Source organism: Onychostruthus taczanowskii, unplaced genomic scaffold (assembly GCF_017590055.1).
Source record: "Onychostruthus taczanowskii isolate IOZ18803 unplaced genomic scaffold, ASM1759005v1 scaffold9, whole genome shotgun sequence".
Classification (NCBI taxonomy): Eukaryota; Metazoa; Chordata; class Aves; order Passeriformes; family Passeridae; genus Onychostruthus; species Onychostruthus taczanowskii.
The window spans coordinates 11,693,437-11,714,323 of NW_024506993.1; the positions used below are offsets into that span (position 1 = coordinate 11,693,437).

At 48.4% G+C, this 20,887-nt stretch overlaps 1 protein-coding gene across 1 annotated transcript; it reads left to right on the forward strand.

The window, feature by feature from the left end:
* The first annotated feature begins 311 nt into the window (after positions 1–311).
* Positions 312–20,440, forward strand: RAB7A (RAB7A, member RAS oncogene family). Its single transcript, XM_041425530.1, has 6 exons — positions 312–429; positions 16,065–16,125; positions 17,219–17,345; positions 18,128–18,346; positions 18,853–18,981; positions 19,118–20,440. The coding sequence occupies exons 2-6, from the start codon at positions 16,073–16,075 to the stop codon at positions 19,211–19,213; spliced, it is 624 nt and encodes a 207-aa protein (XP_041281464.1). The 5' UTR covers positions 312–429; positions 16,065–16,072; the 3' UTR covers positions 19,214–20,440.
* The last annotated feature ends 447 nt before the right edge of the window (positions 20,441–20,887 follow it).

Sequence of the window (20,887 nt, forward strand, 5' to 3'; positions counted from 1 at the left end):
GCTATTTAGAAGACCAAAGAACAGATTTGTGGCTGCATGTCCCCATCGTTTATTTCTGAAAGCACGAAGGTTTCTTTGGCCCTTTCCGCCTCCCCTCAGCCCAGGGCGCGGTGTTCACTGCGCTGCTGCGATGGGAGCCCGCGGGGCAGACAGGTCCCACAGACATTTATTTCCCACACACGTTTACTTCTCACAAACATTTATTTCCCACAAAGAGAGCTGGTCCCGCACACGGGCCGGCCTCGGCGCCCTAACATGGCGGGCGGGCCCCGCGGTCACGTGGGCGGCGCGCGGTGACGCCGGGGCCCCGTGAGCGGAAGTTGTCGGGGAGGCGGAAGCGAGCGCGGGAGGCGGCGGGGCCCATTAAAGCCGACGAGGCGGGCGGGGGGCGCAGCGATCGGGCTCGGGCCGCGGCGGCAGCACCACCAGGTGAGCCCGGCGGCACCGCGCGCCGCCCGCGGGGATGGGGGGGCGGCCTCGCCCCGGGCGGCGGGGAGCCGCTCGCGGCCCCTCCCCGGCACCGGGGGGCCGCGGTGGGAAGGCGGCGGAGGCGGCGCTGCCTCGGTGCTCCCGGCCGGCTTTGCACCGGGGCCCGGCTCGTTTGCCCGCCCCGAGGCGGGCCCGGGCGGCCGCGCTGCCGAGCTCCCTGGAGCCGGGCCCGGCGCTGGCCTCGGCACAATACAGGGGGGTCTCCAGGACGGGCTCCTCCCCGAGGGCCTCTCCCAGGACGCGCGTTCCGCCGGGCCTTTGTGGAGCCTCCTCCGCGGAGCGGCTCGGGGCGGCCCGAGCGCGGCCTGCGGGGAGGGAGCGCATTGTCTGTGGCCCGTGGAGCTGCTGGAGCCCCTCGCCGAGCCCGAGGAGGCTTCGGGGTGGCCGGCGGCCGAAGGAGGGCCGGGGCTGGGGCGGGCGCTGGGTCGGGCCGGTGGAACGCTGCTCGGGGTCGGTGGGCAGCGCTTTTAACGTGAACCGGCAGCCCCGGGAGGGCGATTAAACTGACCGAAGAGGCGGCCGAGCAGACGGGCAGTTATTGCGAAAGTAGCTGTCGGTGTGTGTAAAGCCTGAGTCAGTTCTAAGAACTATTAGAGTGGATGTTAGGAGTGCTTTTGTCTGTGAGTGTGTAATAAGGTAAATTAAGTGATAGATGCATTATTAGTTTCCATATATATATAGACTAATAAATATGGAAATGCCTGATGGTTGTACTTAAGACAATTGCACTCCCTGTAAATAGAGGGCTTATTTTAGTAGCAAAAATGGTTGTTTTAATGTGAAGTAGGATAGGTAACCTCAGCATCAAAATGTGTGTCTCACCTAGTACTAGGCCTTTTGTTCTCAAAGCTGGCAATTTTAGCATTATCTCCTGGAAAACTCCAAATGTTTGCTGATAAGCAGAGCTCTTGTGGTCTATATGAGGTTTTTGTATGTAAACTGAGAACACATGACAGAATGAAGTCCCCCCCAGCTGTAAGCAAGCTGTTCTTTGTTTGGCACTTGCCAGCATGGAGCCCTCAAAGCTTTCAGTACTTGTCCCTGGCTGGCCAGCTCTGCTCTGTCCCTAACAGTCTGTGTATCCGTGTGGGTCTTGGGTTTGGGGAAGTGAAGATTCTCTTTTTAGGGGAATGGTTTATAAGTAGCTGTGCCACAGTGTTTGGCTGGCTGTGGCTCGAAGGCTGTGGTGGTACCAGTGGTGTGTGAATAGCAGCTGCAGCCTGGCCACGGTTCCAGTAGAACCAGGCTGCTGGAGTCAGTGTACCCTGCTCTCTCAGGAGCTGAATTTGAGGTTAAAGTGGGTGGAGTAATTTGAATATTCCTTGTTAAATAATCAAGGCTTCGTTGCTGTACTTACTCAGGAAGAACAAGTATACTTTTCTTTCCCCCTCTCCCTTGTGACTCCCAACAGCTGACTGAACACATGACTTGCCCTCCATGCACTAATGAGTGGACCCACCATGCCTGCCTGGCCTGAGTCCTCAGAATTAAAGCAGCTCTAATACTGTTAACTTTCAAGCACTGCCATGTTCGTTTGGGGTGGTGTGTGTTTGTTTTGGTGGATTTTTTTTCTTTACTCTTTGTATGTTATGCTAGTACCCTATGTCTGATGTAGAAAAGCTGTTATGGGGCTAATCTGACCTCTCAATAAGGAAGACTTCTGAAATCTCTTAGCAGTTTCTTGCTCTCCCAGCCTGTAGTGTGAAGTGTAACTGATAAGATGGGAGTATCTGTGTTAAATGTTCTTCTTCCCTGTGGTGTCATGCAGTGCTCCCTGCCCTCAAACTCAAATACCCTGATAATAGCTCAGCATGAAATCACAGAATATTCTGAGTTGGGACACACAAGGATCATACAAGTTCAATTCCTGGCCCTGTACAGGACACCCCCACATGTGCCTGGGAGTGTTCAAGGGCTCTTGAGCTCTGGTAGGCTTGGGGCCCTGGCCACTTCCCTGGGGAGCCTGTTCCAGTGCCCAGCCACCCTTTGAGTGAAGAGCTTTTCCCCTATATCCAGCCTAAACCTGCTTTGACAAAGCTTCATGCTGTTTTCTTGATCCTGTCACTGGTCACCGGAGTGAAGACGTGGAGAACAGGACACCCCGAGTTGTACCTTCAGGGTGACAAAGTAAGAATTTAAGTAACTGTGTTGCACAGTCTGCACTATTGGCATCCTGGCCCTCCTGTCGAAGCCAGGGAATCAAACTCTTTGAGTAGCACAGACATGTTACAACATCGATAAACCCTCAACTGAATGTGTAAAATGTACAAGCTCTGCTCTGAAGTCACCTGGGAAAGATATGACGTTGCTTAGTTTGCTAAACAAAATGAAAGCTTGTAAGCAGGAGGGTTACCAGATTTATTTTCTGCAGCACCTTCTTAAAGCTAGTGTTTTAAGATACTTGTGTTGGAAGGTTGTGAGTATTACCTGTTGGAGCAAATCTCTGGCAAAACTTGTCCTTGAGGAAACATGACAATTACCATCAAACCATCTGTGCAAAAATATAAATAGCTCTGTCTCTAACATGTATGGAATTTTGGTCTGACTTCTGTGTGAAAATGAGACTACTTTATGCAGAACTTAACGTTTGGCTGTAAACAAAATTGGCTGTGCTTGGTTAGGATGTGTTTTTGAATGCTGCATTGTGAGAGAAGGTTTGCAGGTACCTGGCTCAAAAATAAGGCTGTGCAATAGGGTATTGGATGTTTGCATTCTCTGAAACTGGTGGATGGTGTGGGCTCACAGGTACTTATTGCTGCATGTCCCTGCCTTCAGAATACAATGATTTTGTTAGTAACTGAAGTAAATGGAACCTTTGTGAAATGAGTACAGGACCCTCACCTTGCAGTGTTTCCTTATGTCTTCTGGGCTTCTCCTTGGCTGTGACCTGACCTGCTGTGAAGTCCCTGTTGCTGGGCCCAGATCAACCTAAGATTCCCTTGCAGAGCTGTAAAGTAATTTAAAGATTGTTGCCTCCACAGAAGAGAGTCCAGCTAAGACCTTACCTAAATGCTGAACTTGGTTGCGCAGCAGTCTTGCATCCTGCTTGTCTGGCAGCAATCTTGCATCCTTCAGATGCTGAAGTACTTCATTCTTGCACAGCATTGTCTTGATAATTGCAATTTAATTGTCTGATGAGTTACAGTTGAGTTGGCTTCCCTCTGCAGCTTCCTAAAATGATGTTTTGTAGTTGCTGTGTAAGTCTGCCTTCAGATATAGCTGTGACCAGAGATTGTGAGGATAAAAGTGTCTCTGCAGCATCAATCCAAACATGTGCTGTGCATCTCAAAACTGAATTATGTATGGGTAATTAACTGAATGACAATAGTTGATACACCATGCTTATTAATGCAGTGAGGGGCTCGATTGAAGGTCCCATTTCTCTTTAAATGCACCTTGAATAAAGCTCGCAAGTGAGCGTTCAAGGTCAGGAGCTGCACACGTGCTGCTCAGAAATAGCAGGCGCTGAAGGGATACCCCTGTGTCGCTGGGTTCCCCTCTGGCTCCCGGTGCTCCTTGCTTTTGCTCCCTGTTGGTAGGGATGCAGCTCTGAGCCCAGCGTGCTGCTGCATTTCGTGCTGGCGGAGATGTGCCCTGGTGATGTCATCGCTGCTGGGAGCGCCGCTCCTGCTCCTCCTCTCCTGCTCCTCCTCTCCTGCTCCTCCTCTCCTGCTCCTCCTCTCCTGCTCCTCCTCTCCTGCTCCTCCTCTCCTGCTCCTCCTCTCCTGCTCCTCCCCGCTGCCAGCCCCCAGCCCTCTGTCTGTGGGGGAAGCTTTGTCAACACTGCTGTTGCTCCCTCATGGTCAATGACCCAGGCAAAGGAGGCAAGCTCATCAAGGTCACTGAAGTGTGTTGATTTGCAGCTTATCTCCAGTAGCCTTGACTTCTCTTGCCAGGAAACCTGTTATTGAGGCCACAGCTGTCTTCATAGGGCAGTGAAGCTTCAGGACAGGGTGCACTGCCTTTGAGATGGGATTGAAGTGTAAACCTGTGGCACAGATTTCTATCTGTATGATTTAAAGGCACTTGATACAGTGATTTGCTCTTTCCTCTGCATAACCACTTAAAATGACAATTTAAGGTGACTAATCATGTCTAACTGTATTTGCGTGAGTTTCAAACAGAAATTGTTAAATTAAATGCCATTTTAAAAACCCAGTACTTTTCTTGAGTCTGTCCTATATACTGTAACTTTGGTCATTTGAGAGACAAGGTGGACTAGTTGAAGTGGTGGACAAAAGTGGAGGCCAGTAACTGGAGCTGCCTTCAGAGCCAACCTGCCTGGAGTACCTGGACTGGGCTACCAGTTTATCTGACAAATCTGTGCTGAGCCCTTGAACTCTTTCCAGCTGGAAGCAGAATCCTCTTCAAAGTAACCTGTCTGGTGCTTGTCTCCCTCAAGTGGGCTGAGTCACTCAGCTCCCAGACATGGATAATGATATCTGGAGCCCATACTGGCACAGTGGTGACATTGTCTGGAGCATGAGCAGTTGTGGGTTTTAGCTGAGACATGCCTGGACCTGAACCTTTTCCCTTGCCTAACAAGATGCCATTTGCCCACAGAGTTCTCTTAACCTCACATGCAAGTGAGGATTTTATTGGACCTTTGTGGAGCTTCATCAAGAGAATAGGTGAAGCAGTAAAGTATTGATGCAGGGCCTATGCACGAGGTGTGAGGGTATGAAGAGTGAGTGTGAAACTGAGCATCCACAGTACAAATTCCTTGTTAGTCACTGACTCAGCTGTCATGGCAAGCTGCCTGTTGCACTCCCATCGTGGTACTGAAATACTTGTCCTTCCTGCTCTGCAAACCACATTAGCATAGTATTGAGTGTGTGTAGGATCAAGAGTTCTGCTCACAGATCAAGGTGTAGTTCTTAGATTACAACCTGTCCCTAGAGAAAGCTTCCTCTCTAGAAGACTCATTACTGAGAACAGGACCTCCTGGAAGGAGGAGTAATGCTTTTGCCATTAGTGTTGATCTGGTGCTTCCCTACATCTGCTAGTTTGCTAGTAGGATCTCCCATCACTATTTGTTCTTTCTCCTCTATCAAGCTTCTTATACTGTAGGAAACACAATATTCACTCTCAGATCTGAGTATCAGGTGTAAGTTGCATCCTCTGGCAGACCTCCTAAGGGCTGTCATTTGACTTGGTCAAAGTCTCCCTTTAGTCTCTAGTTTCCTGCCCAGCCTCTAGGAACTCTGGCAGACAGGAGTGGATAAACAAGGCTTGTTTACCGCTCACAAGGTCTAAGATCTGTGTTTTGCTTACCACTGCAAAGTTATCTGTGTTTCTGAAACTGAAAGCATCACAGGAATCTGTGAAAACTTAAACTGTAGTCAAAACTAGAAATTAATCTGAGCACTTAAAAATACTGTCAGATATGGTAAAAATCTAACAACTCAACTGTTTGTCAGTGGCCTGGCTTACTTAGAATATTTTGAATTGGACAGCCTTATCTTCTGGACACATAGATTAAAACCCAGCTGCCTCTGACAGTGTGTTTGTTTTGTGGAAAGCAATAAGGGAGTTGTCACTCAGGGTATGGCCTGATATGAGAACTGTGCCGGGCTCTTGATATTTGTGTCAGGGTTACTAAAACTGTTGGGTGGCTCCCCTAGCTGGGTGCTGTGTGCCAAAAGGCCGGCAAAGCCACTGTATAAACTGGGCTATAGCTGTGTTCCAGTTAGGCCAAGATTTATTTTGCTGATTGGGAAGCTGTCCACCAAGGAGGCCGTCGTGGTAGAGGCACCATGGAAGCTGTGCTGGTGTAGCTGCAGTGCTGTGCGTAGGCAAGGCCCTTAGTCAAGACACATGGCTTGTTGCCTAGTGTCTCCCAGCAGCCAGCTATGTGCTCAACTCTCCTCCCACATCCTGAGATTGTCTCCCCCAGGGCAGAATAGGGGAAGTTAAGCTAGCTCTGATAAAGGGGGAGGGGTGTTAAAGCAAGCATGCCTTTTCTTGTAACAGCTTTATCCTTGGGGGAAATCTGCTGGGAACTACCTGAAATCCTGTAGGATTTAACAGGGGACCTGCCTCTTACTGGAAGGTAGGAGTACAGCAGTACTGATTCTTGAATGACATGACACTCTTGACATAGTTTGAGCCTCCAAGAGAAGGCAGAAGAAGATCTTGGGACAGTTGCTGTCTGTCTGTTAGGGTATGTGTGCCCAGTCCTGAGTGGATATTTTGTGGTGTAAGAGCCATTTAGCTGCTGCAGGAATCAGTGGACTAAAACTTCATGACTGGAAACATCCAGCTTTCAGTGGAGCTTCTGGGTTTGGCTTTCTTGTTAAGATGGCTTCCTGTAAGCAGAATACTTCTACTTCAGCAGCCCTGGCTTGCTTTCTGGGAATCCTGGTCTTGTTAGCATGTAGCTAACAAAAGGATTACCTTTTGTTAGGATCCTGAAGGATCCTTTACCTTCAAAAGGATCTTTGTGGCCTCTTCTCCTGCCACAGCTGCAGTCTCCCATACCTGCTGCCCTCTGTGGAGATGATGGGAATCATCCTCAGGTTGTTGAGGAGCAGAGTGATCCACCCAAGGTGGCTGCCCAGCACAGCTGGCTGCATCCCTGGGGACATTTTCTTCACTCCTTCCTTCCATTGCTTTGCCTCAGTGTGATTATCACCTGGAAGGTCCTACATGTGCTCCTGTGATCTTAGGCTTAGCAGTAGTCTGGGTGTTGTACTGTTCCCACAGACAGCAAGAAATGTCCTCCAGACCTTTCCCACCGCTCCTAAGCGTACTGTTGGTCTATTTGAACATGGAGAAACATATGCTGTGGTACTGCAAGCAAATGCATTTTCATGCTTGTTTTGCTCCCCCTTGCAAACCGTGTAGTCAGATCAGCGTGATGCCTCCTCACAAGAACGTGGCTGTTGTGATATCAAAACAAGTAGAAATCGGAGATCAGTTTTTGGCATTAGGGGTGGGGTCTAGTCCTGTGTAGTTTGGACTTTTCTACGGTAGAGTCACAATTAACTATGGCAGCTTTACAGTCAAAAACTTGTTCAGTTCCACGACTAGTATTTAATCTTTGTGTAACATAGAACAACTCTCATCTGGAGAAATGCCAGGAGGTGTAACAGGCCTGTGAATCAGTGAGGCTTGGACTGAAGAGCTTGGCTTTGAGAACTTGGGCTTTGAGCCTAACTGATCATATGCATCAGTGCCTGTCATGAATGCAGCACTCTCCAAATCTCAGCCCTAAGGGAGCCACAGCTGAGCTGAGACCTCAGGCAGGGCAGACGCCTTCTCTGTGCAAGTCCTGTGATGTCACTGCAGACATGGCTCCTGCCAGTGGCATTGCTTCTGCCTGCCCCATCATTGTCTGGACTCTGGCAAGCTGGATGTTGACATGTCTCCTTCCAGTGAGCTCTGAGTCCTTGCCCACCTAAGGGATGTGTGACAGAGCCTTCAGCTGAGGGTTGAGGGGATGTCTGAGGCAAGCTGAAACCTTACTACCACTGATAGGAGTGTCTAACCCAGCACTGGCTCTGGAGCTTCCTTGTTCACACCAGGAATCTGTTATGCTCAAAACTGTTCCAAAGTTTCAGTTTCTCAGCTGGGTTTTCTGCCTGTTTCTCCAAGTTGCATGTTGCCCCATCATTCTCTTCCTTTAGCACTGAACTGTCTTAAGAGCATGTTACCCATGAACAGGACACAGCAGAATATTTGTGTAGGCCTGGTGTCAGCTCCATCCGAGAGCTGCTTCAACCATGTCAGTTGGCTTTTAGCACCATGTCACACTGGTTTGGTGCCTGTGTTGAAGCAGACAGTCGACAGAACTTGAATCCATGTGGCTGAGCTGCTGGTTCCTAAGCTTCACTCAGTTCTAGAGCAGCTGCTCCAGCACTGGAGGCTGTAACTCTGCCATCAAAAAGAGGTGGAAACTTACTGCAGACAGATGTAGTCTAAAAAGCTAATTCCTGTGGGGTACTGAACCAAGTTCTAAGATTCAGTTTTGATCTGAGCCATGTCAGTGTGTGAGCAGGCACCTAAAGCTCCAGGCTGTTCTTCAAGAAGGTGAAGCTTTTGGCATAGCACTCTCAGATGGGAGTGGGATATACTGGACAGTGTATTTACACCTGACAGCTTGCAATATAATGTTTTACACAAGGTATCAAAAATTAAGTTGTAGCTGAGGCTTTCAGCTCCATGAACAGAGGTAATTTCTGCCTCACAGGGCTGTCTGGGAAAGGTACCAACTGGACAGAAGCCTGCTCTTGGTGGAGCAGCTCAGCTGCCTGCTGAGCTGCTCCTCTTGAGGAGGGAATGAGGAGCTGTGCTTAAGATTCTGGCTGGGTACCAGCAGGAGGGAATATATTGGTTAGAACAGCAACATAAACGTGTTGGGAAGAAGGAGGTGGAAATCAGTTTTTAGATGCTACTGTAGAACAGCAGCTAGAATGTACCCTTCAGTGAAGCTGTCACAAGAATATCTTGCCAGGTGCTTTTGGTGTGGGCTCTGCTTGCACTGACTGCTGCTCTGTGGTGCATCTGTGAGGCCTGAAGGCACCTCTGACTGTATGGACTGTAGGAGCCCATTGCCCTCAAAAACAACCTATTTACAGGGAGCAGTTCTTGCAGGTTGTCAGCCCAAATTACATTATGTTCCTGATTTCCTTTTTAGACACAGCACGTGTCCCCACTAAATGTGAGGCTTTTCTTGATGGTATTTTCCAGTGAGCTGGGGGAGCTGAACTTCTGATAGTCCTGTCATGGGAGTGGAAAAGAACACTGTCCTGCCTGTGCAGCCTTTGTCAGTGCAAGACTCAACCTGCTGTTATAACCTCCTGTGCCTCTGCAGTAGTGCTCAGTGTGAGGATGCTGGATACATGTTCCACCTGTAGAGCACCCAGGTTTGGTAAGGAAAATATGCAGGCTCTGCAGCAGTCAAAAACATCAAAGGCAGCCATATGTCTAGTTTCTTCCTTGAAGGCAGCTTGGCATCTCTTAAGCCATGTTGATATGAAATTAATAGCCCCTGCTGAATGTCTTCTGACTACTGCTGTGCTTTTGCCTAGCTGAAAAGACAGGACTTGTGTCACTTTTGGGAGAATGCAAGTGGCGCGTTAAATGTTGGTATCTCTTGGTCTCCGATTTGTGCTGAACTCTTCAGGCAGTCACTTGTAGCTTTGTATTGGTTGACACCTTGTTAGCAATGTCTGTCTGACCAGCCAGTGGGAGCCAAGCTGTTGTTAAATTGTAACTGGTAAGGCTTGTTCAGTCCCTTCTAGGGCTCTGCTGCAGTTGGGAGTTTGAGGCTTCAATACAAGGGGTGTCTGGACTGCTCAGACTCTGCAACCAGGAGCTGTGACTCTGCTTTACTAATGGCAATAACAGGCTATGCTTTCCTCAGGATGAAGCCTTGCTTTTCCAGAGTAGCTGAAAAATTGGAGCAAATTCATGTATTTACTCAAAGGTTTAGCTAAAGCATGACAAGGTACAGTGTGACCATGGGGCAAGTCATAATGTGTCAGGCTGTTTGGTGTGCTTGGTCCTCTAAAAACAGAATAAACACTCAGTGACCATCATTTCAGTGGCTGAAGATATAAGCAGACATAAGCCCTTGAGATGCCAAACATGCTAGGGAACTTGCTCCTTTTGAGAGGGAACTGGTTCAGTCTGACTGAGCTGGTTCTGAATAATATTTCTAGCTTCAGTTTCCTTGAAGAAATGCCGAATGCAGTGAGGGAGGAGGGAGGGAATAAAAATAGCTTTCTGTAGTACAGAGACATCCATGCAAGAGAACAGTGAGTAGAGGTGCTGTTTCTGTGTCAGAAGTGCAGTTGGCTGCATTTTGGGACACTTTTCCCACATTTCAGGACAGAAGCTTCTTCCAGAGCACAAGGGTAGCTCTTGTCTGGTCACTGTGGTGGGCATGCTGCTGTGTGTGGTAGCCCCTAATGGAGACCTGATCTGTCCACATCAGCTTGTTAATGGTTGGGTGTTTTTGCTAAAGGTCCTGTGGTATAGCAGGAAAGTGGAAGCTCTGCTTATCAGCCATGGACCCAGAACAGAGCTGCAGTGCTTCAGGTTCAAATACACCTTTTTGTGGGATACCTGCTTACTCTTGTGCTGCCTACTGGGACAGGGAGCAAAACTAGGCATCCATAACTCTGAGTTTAGCTGTGCTCAGTGCCTGCTGCCCTGCCACTTTGTGCCTGGTTGGTGTGGTGTTAAATATTCCTGGCAGAGGACACAAGGCAAGATGTGCTGTCCAGCATCCTCACTTGAGCGCTGAGCTGGTTTCTAGTGGAAGGTGCAGGTGGCAGGCTGAGAGCTGTAGTAAGAGGGAGCTCCTGGTCAAACATTCCAGCCTCTGTAGATATGTTAGGATTGTGATTCCATCTGTTCAGTAGCAAAGCTGAAACAGTAAAGACTGCTCAGCAGCTTCAAAACTGGTATGGATATGCTGCTGCTTAGGGAGCCTTGTCTTCCAAGGACGTGAGATTCCCCTAGGGCTGGATGCTTTCAGGCTAAATCTGTCCATGAGCAACTTAGAATATTCCTTTTGCAGGGCCTGCTTCTGTTAAAGCATAGCTGATCTGAGGTCTGGTGAGCCATCAATGCAAACTACTACTGTTCCTTGCTTGTACCAACCCAATTAATATTAAAATGCTGCATTGTGACTTGACACATGAACATCTCTAAGGAATTCGTAACCCTCCATTTCTGCTTTGAGTTAAAGCAGCTGTCTTAATATAGCAAGGGAAAGGACAGTTGTAATGCAGTCTGAAGCAACAAGGGAAACCTAATTAGACTTGGCATAGGCTTTATTTGCTCTTGCATCTGAGCTGTAGTGCTTTGAAGCTTCATAGGATGGGTTTTGACTCTTCCTTTCAGATTAGCTAAACCAGTGATACTTGCAGTGTTAGCAAATTTCCCCTTGCTACTCCTGCAGGTGAGCATTAAAGAAATAACAGTGTTGTGGGACAGAGTGTGCTGTACCAGCTTAATTTCTTGAGGGTCAGCATATCATTAATGGCTTGTTTGCTTAGAAGGTAGGCATTAAAAGTGGAGTGGAAGGTTTCCTCTCCTGTATTAGAGACAGCTGTGTCATTTCTTTGGCACCAGTTAAGCCAGGAGGAGGAATGGTTCTGATGATCAGCCTTTGGCTGATGTGGAGTGTCTGGTGGCTCCTGAGCAGGGCTGGCTGGGTGTGCTGCTGTAGGCTGTTCTGGGCAGTCATGCAGATGACCTTGCTCAAAAAGATTGCATGCAGTGTGAAACAGAGCCGAGTCTTGAATCAAATCTTAACAAACAAGTTTTTCTTTGTGATACCTCTGAAAAAGGAAGTGTTTGTTCAGAAGTGCTCCTGGGACTGGACACAAGCCCCATATGAGCTCTCACACTGCCATCTGATGGGTGTGTGTCTCAGCAGGGTGCTGCTCTGGAGTAATTGTGTCAAATACCGTAAGGCAAGACAAGCTGCATTATATAGTGCAAAATGGTGCTGAGTCAGTGGGACCCCGGCCTATCTCAACTCAACCATTTTCTACAGGACCTGAGGATGTGTTTCCTTGTTGTACTGGGCAAGGAATAACTGAAGCACTGGTCTGTTTATACCTGCAATAGAAGATTATTAAAGAGGGCTTGGCCCATCAGCTGGCTGGGCTTCAAGGCAGCGTCAGTCAAGCCTGGCAGAACAAGGGTGTGAGACTGGGCAGTGCCCACTGCTGGTCCCTGGCAGGGCTGCAGTTCCTCACTGTCTCATGGCCTACTCCAAATACGAAGCTGCAGCAGCTCTTCCTGTGCTGTGGCTCACATCCGTTGTGTCACCTGGGATGGAAGCTGAGTGTCTCACCTGCCTGCTGTTGATGGGGCAGTGACAGCCCTTCACACTGCTGGCTAGCCTGTCAGCTATGACAAGAAGGCAGCGTCAGCTCTGACTCAGCCTGACTTCCTATGTCTGCAGGTGGCTGCTCAGCTGAGTTACTTCTAAGGTAATGAATCTTGACAGAGCAGTTTTCCCTCGCCTCACAGTGGAACTTCAGGCTACGTTGAACTTGGGAGATAAGCATGCATTGTGATTTAGTGTTGCAATTTAGGGCTCTGCAAATCCCTCTCTAAGCACGAGAACTAATGCCAGCTTGTCCAAAGCTGCTTCAAATACCAGGAGGCAGTGAGCTACAGCAGCAAGTGATATTGGAAACACTCTGAGGAAAATAGAAGCAGTTCCCAGAAGCATGCTGGGTTCTGGCACAGCCACTTCTGGGTGAGTTGTTTTCCTCTGTCCTGAGGAAATCAGGTGACTTGCACTGGACCTGAACCTATGCAGATGTTTTTCATGACAGTTCATTGTACACAGCTGTCTTTTAAGCTGTTTTAAGGCTCTGTTCACTTGCTTCTTGCTCCATCTGGGCTGCTTGTGCTGCACAAGTCTCTGGCTTGGCTGGCAAAAGTATCGCTTGTTATGTGATTTGTGAACACAGGAGGTGCAAGCTTGAAGGGGTTTCTGTGGTCTCTACCCATGGCTACAGGGGAGACAAGCTATGGTGTCTCTGTCTCTCTGGGTCTGTGCATCTTGGCAAGAGCAGAAGCAGAGCTAAATGTTGGTGCTGTTGACAACTTTCAGCTGGGCTGTCAGCTGGATCAGTGAACAATGCAGTCCACTGAAAAGAGAGGTGTTCCACATGCTCTCTGGCATCTGCTAACACCCACCTTAGGGTGGCATCAGCCCTGTGGGTGACCTGTCACTGCTGCTCACTCCACAGCCCCTGGCTGCTGTCTCCTCAACACTGAGTCCTGTTTAGGTGTATCTCAAGGATCTCATAAGGTTATGCAGGAAAAAACCCCAGAAGGGCCAAAGCCCAACTAGAGCTTAATCTGACTACTGCTGTAAAAGACAATAAAATATGTAAAAAGTGTTTTTATACATTAGCAACAAAAGAGAGCTAAGAGGAATCCCCATCCTTTATCAGCTGTGGAGGGAAACGTACTGATGAAGGATGAGGAAAAGGCCTGCTACATGACTTAGACACACACTCAAGACTCAGTGGCTTTGTGGATGGGTACTGAGGGAACTGGTGAAAGTGCTCCCTGAGCCCCTTTCAATCCAGCAGTCGTGGCTCCCTGGGAAGGTCCCAGTGGACTGGAAGTTAGCAAATGATATGTCCATCTACAAGAAGGGTCAGAAGGAGGGTCTGTGGAAGGCCTGTTAGTCTGACCTTGGTGCCAGAGGATGTTATGGAGCAGGTATCTTGAATGCCACCATGCAACATGTACAGGACACCAGGGATCAGACCCACTGAGCATGGGTCTAGGAAAGGCAGGTCCTGCTTGACCAGCCTTGTCTCCTATCACAAAGAACCCTGCTTAGTGTATCAGTGAAAAGTTGTGGATGTGTTCTGTCTGGATTTTAGTACAGCCTTTGGCACTGCTTCCTACAGCATTCTCCTGAAGAAGCAGGCTGCTCATGGCTTGGACAAGTGCACTGTTTGCTAGGTAAAAAACTGGCTGGGTTACTGAGCCCAGAGAGTGGTGGGGAATGGAGTTACATCCAGCTGGCAGCTGGTCACCAGTGCTCATGGATCTACAGCACCTAAGATGAAGCCAGGTTGGGCTCTTCTCCCAGGTAACAAGTGACAAGATGAGGAAACAGCCCCAGGTTATGCCAGGGAGGTTTAGATTGGATACTAAGGAAAATTTCTTCACTAAAAGCACTGTCAAGCACCGGAATGGACTGCCTAGGTCAGTGGCGGAGTCACCGTCCCAGGAGGTTTTTAAAAGCCATGTAGTTGTGGCACTGAGGGAGATGAGTTAGTGGTGTCTTGGCAGTGCTGGGCTAATGGTTGGACCCACTGGATGATCCTAGAGCCTTTCCCAGCCTAAACAACCTTGTGACTGTGAGGTGGGTGCAGTCCAAAAAAAGTGTAGCTGTAGGTGCATCACTACAGTGGTTGCAGGGGTCCTCCTTCAGCTTCTGCAGCATTCACTGACAGCAAAGGCTAAAACACTTCATGTCTTCTAAGCCTCAAAACTTGAGATGATTAAGATCTTTTTGCAACTGGACTGCACCTAGTGAGAGGCTTTTACAGCTTGAAGCCTCCTGTAGTAGTGTGGGGTGAAATGGGTGTAGCTATCTAGCACCTCAGACTGTTGTGTATCCCAGGAAGCACATAAGGATCAAGCTGCTTGAAGACATAAATCCCTGTTGTAGAAGCAAAGGCCTCCTTAGCTGTGAAAATCAGGAATAGCTCCTGAAGAGTAGGAGTTGTGTGCTGTAATGAATGTGGTATATAGCAGGATGGGAATTTTAGGGTAAGCAAGCCCATATATAAGGGCTTAATGCCAAGGTCTGTTGTCAAGGATCTTTGAAGTCAAGTAGCACAGCTATAGCCATCTTGTGGCTCCTCCTGCTGTACTGAACCTGCAGGGCTCCTTCAGGAAAGCCAAGTCCTTGTGCTGTGGAGCAGGTCAGTACCAAAACAGTGTCTGTGATCTGCTCCAGCACATAAGAGTGGCTGGCCCACCAAAACAGTGTCCCAAAACAGCTCCAGCACATAAGAGTGGCTGGCCCACCCCCTCCCCAGAGGTGTGGAGAAGGGCCTCAGGGTAGGAGGGGTGTGCTCAGCCACTGGACACACCCTGTACTTGCTCTCACCATGCTAAAGAGTATCTAGAAGTGTATTCAGGCCTGCTGCAGCTGATGAACTTGTAGCTGCCTCACTGGTCTGAAGGAGACCTGGGAGCAGATGAGTGTGGAACTCTGAAGCTCAGCTCTCTCTTTAATTGGATGGACCATTTGTGACCAGTTTAGAGCCTCCTCCCTGTGAAGTTTTTGCAGGATGCAACTGAACAAACAAGTAATCATCTAATAGAGTAGATGACCATCAGTGGGCTGAATGTTGAGGTTTGTCACTGTAACCTTATTACACCAAAGCTGAGGTGGCAGTAGTCAGCTTCCTGTGCCCTCAGAGAAGCCACAGTCTGGTAGCAGTTTGCTTTGTAATTCAGCTGCCCTGTGTGGCTGTTGCAGCTGCTTCAACCACAGCATGTCCTTGGGATTTGGTTCTTTCACAAAGCACAGCTGCTGGAGAAAGCTACCACTTCTCCAAGCTCATGATGGAGGAAATGCTGCTTCTTTTTTCTTATTTTTTTCTGGAAAACTACTGAACAGCACAAAAAAGCTTGAGTGTGGTATTAGACACATGCCTGCTTACCCCTCATTTTGTGGCATGTGTAAGAATTATTAGTCTGTGTTGGGAGCTGGTATGATTTACTGCACTGCCTCAAGTCAAGGGAGATGGCCTAGGCTAGTTATGTACCAAATGGCCTGGAAATGGGATCCTGAAGGGTCTTGGTACAGTAAATGACAAGTGCTCAGCTCATCTACCTCTTGGTATTAAATTGCCACTGCTGGTCTGACATGGCCCAGCCTGTGTAGTGGGCAGACACCCTGGTCAGTGCTGAGTGTAGCCTTGAACTGGAGTCTGGTTTCAGGAGAGCTAGGCCCTGCCTGTCCCTGGCTCCTTGCTGGGAGTCAGGTTTCTCCAGACTTGCTGCTTGCTTTCTTGAGGAATGACACAGTAATGGTTTGTGATGGGATTGTTCTTCCTTTCTAGTGTGAAAGATGACTTCTAGGAAGAAAGTGTTACTGAAAGTCATCATCCTTGGAGACTCTGGGTAAGTGGAAGAGCCTTTAAGATGCTAATCTGTATCTGGCTAGAGCAGTGCTCTTGACTAGTGGGAGCCTACTGTAAGAAATCAGCAGTGCTGGGAGGAGAGATTTTACAGCCCATGATAGCTGTGTTAGCTCACGGGTCTAAGAACTCTTCCCTGCCCTCTGTCTTGAATGTGTCCCTGCAGTTTAGTAGCTTGAGGTCCTGCCACAATATTAAATGGGGAAAATGTGGTGGGCAGGCCACTGGAGTAGCAGAGTGGAATAGCCTTCTGCAAGGAGGACATGTGTTGTTGGAATGAGTGTTTCACTTAAAAAAAAAAATTAAAAAAAAATAAAAAAACCCAAAATCACTAGTAAGCATTCTGAGGTGACTTCCTGAAACTGTCTCTGTCAGAGACATAGTCTGTACTGAGCCATCTGCTTTGCCTCTCTGGGCTAGCTGGAGCACACCCCTTGGAGTGAAAGGCTTTGCGCTGTGCTCTCAGCAAGGAGTCTGCTCTGCTGTCACAGGTTACTTGCTGTGCAGGCTGTAACCTGATTCCCATGACATAAGATTTATTTATACCGCTGTCCCCAGCGAGCTGTTATTTAGGGAGTGTTTCTCAGCCACACAGAGGGCATGTGAGCCTCTAAGCTTGCTCTCTGGGGAGGATCTCCACCTCTGGGTGCCTAGCAGATGTGTTTGTGAGCTGTTGTCATCTGAGATTGTCTGGTTTTCCACCTCCTCCTCCTGCAGAGGCTGAAGATTACTGTTTGTGGTGGTTTTCTCTGAAGCACTTCATCTTCCAAAATTGCCTTCATGGTCATAATGTGATGTCTGTTCCTTACCAAGGATCAGATTAGTGATGGGGAAGTGAGGTTTCTCAGGGATGTAATCCTTTGTATCCTTGGGTAGCTAATGCTTTTACTCAGCCGGTGCCTCAGCATTTCTTGGTGTGCAAGCCCCTACTAGCAGAGGTGGGTGCTTTTTCCCTGGTTAAAAAGCCAGGAGGTTATGGGCAGTGAAGGGCACAGGAATGTTCTCTTCAGGGTGATTAACTCAAAGATTGTTGTAGAAACAGCCTACCAAGTCTTTCTTTTTTGTGTTCTGTGCAGGGTGGGAAAGACATCGCTCATGAACCAGTATGTGAACAAGAAATTCAGTAACCAGTACAAGGCTACGATAGGCGCAGACTTCCTGACAAAAGAGGTGATGGTGGATGACAGGCTAGTGACAATGCAGGTAAGGAGCTGCCTGCTGCTAGGGGTGCCATCACCCCACTTGTGTGGGAGCATCTGCTCTGGTGTAGCCCAGACTGCTGTAGGGGTCAGTGTACTGGGTGTGAGTCTTGTTTGCACTGAACTTCTGTTAGACATAAGTGCTTCTGGGCTTCCCTACAAATTTTAGCATGGGCTGAACAAGGGAATGCAAAGATTAATCTGGGTTTAGCTAACAGCAGTGTTGCTAGGCCCTGTTTAAAAAAATGGATTTGGTACTGTCAGTAAACTAGATTTTGTTAGAAAGATTCACTTTCCTAATACTCAAGAACTTGAAAGGACTCCCTAGGTCAACCATTCATGTCACCCCAAGTCCTGTGGATGTAGTGTTAACCTGCCAGCCTGCTTATGTCTCTGGTATCTGCAGCTTTTATCTCTCCATGGTGAAACTGACTGCAAGGCAGCAAAAGCTGCAGCCATCAGGGGAGTGTTTGGACTCTGCTGGTATCCAGCTGCATCCAAGCACTGCAGGCAGGTCACCTGCTGACCCTAATACCCAAGTTCTGCTTGCCTAGGACAAGGATATGTCCCTGGCTGAGGCTGAACACAAAAAGGGTCAACTATCTTTAGAAGGTGTTTCTGGCTCTTGATGCTTAGTGCCTACAGAAATCCCCAAGCCTGCAGGTGCTGCTATCTGCCTAGCTGGGGACTATATATGCCTGGTGGGGAGTTTTGGAATGAATGCCCTAATTGCAGACTGACTGTGTCAGAGTAGAACTGGCTTACCTGCCCTGTCTTTTGCTCCAGATATGGGATACAGCAGGCCAAGAACGATTTCAGTCTCTGGGAGTTGCCTTCTACAGGGGAGCAGATTGCTGTGTGCTCGTATTTGATGTCACGGCTCCCAACACATTCAAAACCCTAGACAGCTGGAGGGATGAATTCCTCATTCAGGCCAGTCCAAGGGATCCTGAGAATTTTCCTTTTGTTGTGCTGGGAAACAAGATTGACCTAGAAAACAGACAAGTGAGTACTGGGACTTACTAACCTCCTCTTAAGAAACTGCTGGAGTGGGAGACGTTGTAGAAACACAGGAGGGTTACCTGAGAAACAGGAGTGGGAGGTGCCTGAGAGTGGCTCAGATGTTGTCTGCCACCGGAGAAGGGGTTTCTCCTGCCTGCAGGGGTCAGACCCCTGTGCACAGCATGCTCCTGCCCACTGGTGGAAGGATTGCAGCAGCTTCCTGGGGAGGGAGGTGCAAGGAGAGGAGCTGCTTCTCCTCCCCAGATGTGCTGAGCAGCTCCTATGGGACCAAGCCAGTGCTCTGTGGTCTCACTGCCCTTTGGCATGGTTCTCCTTGCCCTGGGGCTGTCAGGTGATGGGAAGTGGTCTCCTGTCTTCTGTTTCAAGGCTGCAGCTTTGATGAGGTCAGAGCTGCTCAGGTTGGGTATGAGGGATCTCTGGCCTTGCCCTGAAAATAAAACCTCTCCCTGCATAGCAGAAGGTAGTGATGCTGTTCGCTCTCCACCCAGGTCACCACAAAACGGGCACAAGCCTGGTGCTACAGTAAAAACAACATCCCCTACTTTGAAACCAGTGCCAAGGAGGCCATTAATGTGGAACAGGCTTTCCAGACGATTGCACGAAATGCACTTAAACAGGTAGGGAGGGGTCAGTGTGCAGCCCTGCCCCCGTGCTGTGGGCAGCATGGGGCTCACCCCCAGCCTTCCCCAGCTCCTTGCACGCTGGGAGCTGCCTGCAGAGCCGTGGCATTAACTCCTCCTTCTCTCCCACTAGGAAACCGAAGTGGAACTTTACAATGAATTCCCCGAACCCATCAAACTAGACAAGACTGACCGGGCGAAGGCTTCTGCAGAGAGCTGCAGCTGCTGAGGGGAGTGGGAGGGGTTGAGCACAGTCCTTCACAAACAAATATCACACTTAGGCCTTCAAACACACAGCCCCTCTTCTGTGTTTAAAATGAAATTACAAAAAAAAAAATTGCATCTCCAGCTGCCAAAATCCACCCATCTCTCATGAGCATCTGAGTCCTGCACTTCAGAGCTCAGGTCCCCACACCATCCACATCACACTTCATGGTAACAGACCTTTCTCTTAGTTTAAAATGGAAACTGTTATGTATGTTTGGAACTGAATCTAATTCCAGGTGTCCAATGGAGAGAAACTGTTTACAGGTAATCTGTGTAACAAGTTACATACATTTTTAACTGTCTCGTGTTTTCCCCTGTGAAGGCTGCAATTGGAAAGGCTGATTACCCATAGTTCATTGCAAGCTCAGCACTCAGACTAGGTTGAGTTTTGTATGTATCTCTGTTAATGCTTGTTACTTTTAACTAATCAGATCTTTTTACAGTATCCATGTATTATGTAATGCTTCTTTAGGAAAAATCTTATAGTACATGTTAATATATGCAACCAATTAAAAATGTATAAATTAGTGTAAAATTCCTGAATTACATGTTCAAGTACTGAAACACAGGTTGTGTAGAAAGTGAGGAGGACACTTGTGACCTGCGGCGTGCTAGCAACACAGAGTCCAGATAGAGGCAGTATTCTGTACAGTAGAGATGAACTATGTAAACCTTCTTGTTTTGAGGCCAAAAAGGCTTCATCTTCTGGAAAAATCTGTCTGGCTTCCTTGTATCTAAATTCTCAGATTTGCATAACAGCATTGATATGCACACTGGATTATTGGATTTAAAATTAAATACAGCTATGAAATGACCTCATTTGTTCACCTCCCCTACTGCTTAACTCCTGACATCCTGGAGCGAGCATGAGGAGCCCATGTGTGGCTCTTCGTGCTGTGGAAGGAGCTCCTCTCCCACTTGGGGTGTGGTAGCTGTTTCTTGATGAATGACCTGGACTACGAATCTTCCCTTTCTTCTTACTGACTGCTAATCTGGATTTTTGGTATGGAAAAACTTGGCAATCTAGTCCCTTTCCTCTCTTCCTTTCTTCCTGGTATTTGTTCTTGCATTTGTAGCTTGCTTAAATGGAGCCCTTCTACCTGTTTTCCAGAGGTCTACATTCTAGTACGTAGGCTGAGCTCTTATGTAAAGAAACAAACATGATGCCAATAAACTTAACAAGAACAAACCTTCTTGTTTACTCCTGTTTCTGACTCTTTTTTTTCTTCCACTAACATGCTTTCTTTCCTCTGTCTAGTCACCATTCCAGCAAGCCAATGCCTGCTAACTGAAGGACATCTGTGCTTGTTCCTTACTATGAAGTATGTGCCTTCCAGCTTGGTTTTTGAGAGTGGGGTGAGCCAGCCCTGCTTGCGTGGCTGGGGCACTGCTAGAGAGTTACCCCTGTGCTTCTCTGGAATCTGCAGGGGCAGGAATGATGCTGGATCAGATCCCTCAGTGAGCACAGTCCTTCAGCCCTGTTCTGGGCGTGTGTCCTGGACAGCCTTTGTGTTTTGGGACAGGCTGTTAAAGCTCTTGCTGCCTTCCTCTTGGAGGAGTTTTGTGAGCAGAGCAGGCTCAGCCCTTCCTGCTCACCAGCAAGGCTGGCCTGGGGTTCCTTGGAGTGAGTTGAGGG

Coding starts and splice junctions, on each gene's coding strand:
- RAB7A (XM_041425530.1), top strand. CDS start 16,073: ATGACTTCTAGGAAGAAAGTGTTACTGAAAGTCATCATCCTTGGAGAC. Junction 16,126..17,218: donor ATCATCCTTGGAGACTCTGG/GTAAGTGGAAGA, acceptor TGTTCTGTGCAG/GGTGGGAAAGACATCGCTCA. Junction 17,346..18,127: donor ACAGGCTAGTGACAATGCAG/GTAAGGAGCTGC, acceptor CTTTTGCTCCAG/ATATGGGATACAGCAGGCCA.